We start from the raw sequence: 5934 nt of genomic DNA, 5'->3' as shown, positions 1-5934 counted from the left end.
AAAATTTTATATGGTTGGTGATCGGATTTGTGACACTAAATAGTTTTTTTACGAAAATATTATATTTATTTCGATAAATAATGTTTTTCATATATTTTACAAATGACTATAATATCTAATCTACTTTAAAATTTTAAAAATTCACATATTATTTTTGTAAGTTACATATTTAATATAATTTCATTATTATTATCCAAATAATAATTAAAAACTATAACAAAATTTTATGAATGAACTCAATTTATTAATGATTATCATTATGATTCATATATGTAATATATATTATTTTATACATTGCGTGTGTGTCGTTCGCTATATTTTTCATGAAATGTTCCACAAAATTCTTGAATAACTCTTATTCAAAAGAAAGATTTTACAAATATAAATTCCGAACTTTGAACAGAAAATCATTCTCAAATAATGAATTAACCAAGCTATTTGAGTTAGTTCTCTCTATCCAAGACTCAAAGATCAATGAATCCAGCTGGTGCTATTCCTATGCAAGTACCAGTTAAATTTCCATATTCATCTAGTTTAGCTGGTTAACCTCAGTAACAGGGGTCCTCGGACTCGGCAGCCCCATATATGCCACTCGTGGAGAGAGTCGAACCTTTGGACTAGGTCGTGGTGATGGTATGGGCCCGTAAATGTTGATAGGTCCACATGCCACTCGAGGTGAAAGGTTAACTTGTTCGAGTGCTCGGGTTTGTAGCTCTGCAGGGTACTCGCGGACACATCCAATGCGTGGTCCGGCTCCTGTGCTCCATTTCCACGACATGCGTCTAACCAAGTTGTATACGGGCTTATTATCTTCTGATGTCTTGAGAGTAGAGTCAGTTCTTGGAGGCGATTCGGGTCTAGTGATAGGAGGAAGATCATCGTCTGTCGCACATCTCTGAATGAAACAAGAGATCAGAAAGATTATGATCAGATGGGAACTTAATCTGAAGATGAAATTTGTTTTGGACGTTTCCAATAATTACCGCTACGTTGGTAAGATCAACATGGTGATCCTCGAGGAAGCCTATGAATTCTTTGAAGTTCTCTTCGGTTGGGAGATAGTGACCGCTGTAAGGCCAGATTGCCTGTTAAAGTTCAACAAAGTTTAGTTGGAATCATATATTAAATCAACCGTTAAGCACGAGTGTGTTTATTTACCTCAAGAACACCTTCATGAGCAACCAATCGTCCGGCTGCTGTGATGGCTCCTCCAGCTAGGAAACTTGAGTGCTGGAAAAGGCCTTTTTTCTTCTGTCCTACATACAAAGTTCTCGTAGTGCTTAGAATGAATATCCATTTCGAGCCCTCGATTGTATCCACCAAAATACCACTTCGTCTGTACACAAGTTTCCCGTTCTCGACCACGGCCTCGTATGCCTCCCTTTCATTCTGGTAACAATAAATGATGGATCAGTAAAGCAAAACTTGACATGTTTGATACATTTGAGCTTAGAAATCACAATACTAATGATATATGTGTTCTTACTGGTCCTAGGTACTTGATGCATTGACGTTGTAAATTGTTTCGTGGGCACTTTTCAAGGTTTATTTCTTTTCCATCTCCAACATCCAACCTTCATCACAGGACAAAAATAACATAAGAAAAGCCGGTTTATTGTATCTAGAGAAACAAAAAAAATACAGATTGGTCTTTGTTCTTTCAAACAGGACCGATGTATATTCACCAGTAAAAGAAAGGTTGTGAACTTTCACTCATGAACCAGATATCGTAATAGAGATGTAAATTATGTCCATAACGATGCCGTGGATCGATCTGATGAAACAAAGCAAACAAAATATGAATCAGGGGGCTAAAACATCGCTTACTTGACTAGGTCTGACAGACTAAGTTTTTGGAGACTTACTGCTTCAAGCCAGTGCCATAGAGCCAGTTTTTGAGCCTTTTCATCCTTGCACAAGCCCTTTCCTACCTGCAAGATATTTGATCTTAGTCCAAATTCGCAAAACAAAAATTAAACTGAAAAAAAAAATTACAGGAAAACAAGATAGAAAGAATAGTAAAATTAGGTAGTTGGATATGAACCTTGGCTACTCTTGTACGTGCTCTAGCCCACCTTGAGACAGCTGTTTCGGGTTTCTCGTCAGTGAAGAACAACTCAGAGCTCCGTTTCAGAGCTGCAAAGTCCAAGGCCTTCCACCTATAAAATTTAAATATAAACAAAAAAGAGTTAGTTAACCAATAAAAAGCCAAGAAAATGGGGGACGACATCAAGCAACTCGATGATCAGAAACAAACCATAGCTCCTCCACAATAACTGCACAATCTGCAAGGTTTCTTCGAGTTCGGTAGCTCTTATAGACCTTTTGCAGCTTCACAGCTGCCTCATCAAGCTCACTAACCAGGTGAGGTGTGAATAAAAACTCGGATTCAGGGAGAGAAGCAGCAGAAACTGATGTATAAGCACTACCAATGCAATTGATATTTGAATCATCAGGTTTCGAATTCCGGATTTCTTGAACTAGATTCTTGAATGGTAGGGTATTTTCAATCACAAGTTTTTGGGGCTTGCAGTTCCACTTATCAAAGCTAGCAGCTCTTAAGTCCATTGTCTGATTTCCACCAGCTAAGCCAATATCGACTTTCAAATTGAGAAGACCGTGCGTTTTAATCTGATGCCAAGCTGAAACGAGCAACGATAACGATAATCCCATCCAAGACTTCAAAGCCCGCACCTGCAAAGTTTGTTCTCAAACTCTACATCAATCATCATATAACATTTTACAGGAACACACACAACAGCTCTGCAATGAAAATGAATTCTTGCCGGGTTAAAAGAGTCGAATCAGTGTCTCAAGCGAAAACTACAAATCTTTACATCGGACCACCCAATAAAATTCAATGGTTGATCATTCAGACCCACAAAACAGTTCTTAGCGCGACAGTTTGGACCATATTCGACGCTAACTTTTTCGAAAATCTTTCCGAGTCCCTATCAAATCTTTGGGTTCCACCTATTAGGCAGTCACCAAATGGAACAAAACCATGGACAAACAGAGCCAGGGGTCGCAGGTGATTGATAAAACAACATATAAACATTATAATTTCTGCTAAGAACTCAAGTTTCGCCCCCTAATTACAGGTCTACACCCTTGTCAGATATAGCCCCATCTCCCCAAATCTTGGCCCTCCTTGAAGAAAAATGATTTCCCAGAATTTTTTTTAAAAAATAGAACCCCCAATCACCTTTTCCTGCCAAAGATGTATGCAGATTTCTTATCTCAATGTGTTGTTTTAAATTAGAATCACCACTCAGATTTATATACTTTCGTCTATTGAAACTTCAAAGACGAGTTCCACGTGTGCATTAGCGACTCTACAGTGGAGTTTGAATTCAATTCAATCGACAATCGGGTTTACACCAACAAACAAATCTGCATGTTTTTCTTGAAATGTGAAAGCATAAAAAATGGTGGGTCGTCCGTCTCATTCAAAATTTTGGTGCTTCTTTTGAATCAAATTCAAAGCTCGATCTTTGAAGTACAAAGTTCCTATGGGTTGAAAATATATATGCTTGAGCACTATATTTTATATTAAAGGCTTTCAGCACTAGGGACGTTGTGAATGCATATGCATACTTTGAACCATGAACCATCCCCGATAATATTATGCAAAAACGTGTGTGAGACGGTCTCACGAGTCATATTTTGTGAGATAGTCTCATATGTCGTATTATTATAAATAATAATAAATTAATACATGTATAATAACATGTACATATACACATACCATAAATGTTTATAATTTTACCTCTCTTCCGCTAAATTACCTCGATTGGCACCGAAAATAAAAATTAAAGAGTGAGTCTTATGTGAGACCATCTCACAGATACTAATCTGTGAGACCGTCTCACGGATACTTATCTATGAGACGGGTCAACCCTACCCATATTCACAATAAAAAGTAATACTTTTTCATGGATGACCCAAATAAAAGATCCGTCTCACAAATTCGACTCGTGAGACCGTCTCACACTGTCACACAAGTTTTTGCCAAAGTTAAATACATTCTCAGGAAGCACTCGATGAGAACTATCTTTCTATGCCTCTTTTTTAAAGAAATATTTCGACATCATTAGTTCCTAATTCGACAGGCTCGTGTTCTACCACATTTTGTTGTCGCCGTCGTCGACTGTCGTGCAACTTAGAACCAAGGTTTGGGGAAGATTGGAGCTCAATTTTGGAACCAAATAGGTTTTTTTTACTGTTGTAGGTAAATTCAAATCTAAGGTTCGAATTATGTATTTGAGTTCGATTTTGTTGGGTTTGATGGTTGATATACGTTTTATTATTGATTGTAAGTGAATCATTGAGCCAATTGGAGGTGTATTCAATTCTTTTGATATTATTGGAGAAATATTTTGAATTTTTCGGATTTATATTATTGGAAATTGTATTTTTATTGTTTAATAATTCTATATTGGATCTTTAATAATTTACAAATTTAATTTCTGTGAGGTCGAGGATAGAGATTCCTGAGTTAGATAGAATCAAATGGGATGGGGATATAATTCAGAAACAAAGTTGAGTATGAGAAAATCGCTCCCTCCCCCATCCATTGCTATTTCTGAAGCGGGGATGAGATGAATATGAGAATTTAATCCCCATGAGGTCGGGCATGAGGATTCCCCAATCAAACATAAGCGGGGCGGGTATGGGAGCAAAGATATAATTCGAGGGCGAGGATGGGGCGGGTTTGCCCCATTGTCATCCCAACTCAACACTTGAGAGAAACACAAGAACCATTTCCACTCACACACAAATATGAAAAGATTTTCAAACAAAATAAGCTCCGAAATATTGTCTCCACGAAAAGATGATAACCCAAAATATAAAAGAACTCTTTGATATATCTATGTATATATAATTTTATATAATTACTGATTACAATTAGTAACTATAAACTTTTGAATCATTATTTAAAATATAAATGAATTAATTGAGTATACATAATACAATTTAAAAAAAAAAGTTCACAAATTTTGAAAAAAAAAAATTAAATACATGGTTTTCAGTTGAATTTTTTTTATGCTATCATTTTCATACATCAAAATTTTTAGACATTTAGGACTTGTAATTCTAGATACAACAACATATAGTAAAACATGACTAAAAAAAATATTATTCAAAAGAAGTCAGACGTCTCATTACTATTTCTAAAGCGAGGATGGGACGAAGATGAGAATTTAATCCCCGTGAGACCGGACATGAGGATTCCCCTATCAAACATAAGCGAGCCGGATATGGAAGCAGAGATATAATTCGAAAGCGAGGATGGGGGTGCCCATTGTCATCCCAACTCAGCACAAGAAAGAAACACGAGAACCATTTCCACGCACAAGCAAATAAGAAAAAACTTTCAAACAAAGCAAGCTGTGAAATATTGTCTCCACGAAGTGTATATATATATATATATATATATATATATATATATATATATACACATTTCGTGGAGACAATATTTCACAGCTTGCTTTGTTTGAAAGTTTTTTCTTATTTGCTTGTGCTATATATATACATATATTAATTATATATATATTATAACCCAAAATGTTATCATTTTTACATATCAAGAATTTTAGACATTTAGGACTTGTAACTCTAGATACAACAACATATAGTTAAACATGAATAAAAATGAGATTATTCAATAGAAGTCACACGTTAGATAAAAAAATAACTCTGATTTTGTTTATTGTCGTTGTATATGATACAATCAAATAAAACTATGTTCGTTAGAATTTGGAAAAAAACCTTGGATCAGAAATAATCAATAAAATTATTGAATAATCTTTTTATGACCCACATTACTTTCAATATGAATCTTTCTCTTCGAAACATGATTTCCGAACATTATCACAATCAATCTAGTGTCATTGCATAATCCAAAAGAATGTTCTATGTTTCACAACAACA

The 5934-nt window shown here is 35.4% G+C and overlaps 1 protein-coding gene across 1 annotated transcript; it reads right to left on the bottom strand.

The window, feature by feature from the left end:
• Positions 1-344: 344 nt before the first annotated feature.
• On the bottom strand, positions 345-3071 carry LOC140818822 (IQ domain-containing protein IQM1-like). The gene is made up of 8 exons (XM_073178880.1): positions 2258-3071; positions 2045-2159; positions 1866-1931; positions 1686-1774; positions 1487-1574; positions 1159-1389; positions 984-1085; positions 345-895 (listed from the first exon to the last, which is right to left on the bottom strand). The coding sequence occupies exons 1-8, from the start codon at positions 2671-2673 to the stop codon at positions 530-532; spliced, it is 1473 nt and encodes a 490-aa protein (XP_073034981.1). The 5' UTR covers positions 2674-3071; the 3' UTR covers positions 345-529.
• Positions 3072-5934: the final 2863 nt, after the last annotated feature.

This window comes from Primulina eburnea, chromosome 17, assembly GCF_022965805.1.
Source record: "Primulina eburnea isolate SZY01 chromosome 17, ASM2296580v1, whole genome shotgun sequence".
NCBI classification, from domain to species: Eukaryota; Viridiplantae; Streptophyta; class Magnoliopsida; order Lamiales; family Gesneriaceae; genus Primulina; species Primulina eburnea.
The sequence above is the reverse complement of the archived record's forward strand: the minus strand, read 5'-3'. Positions and strand labels throughout refer to the sequence as shown.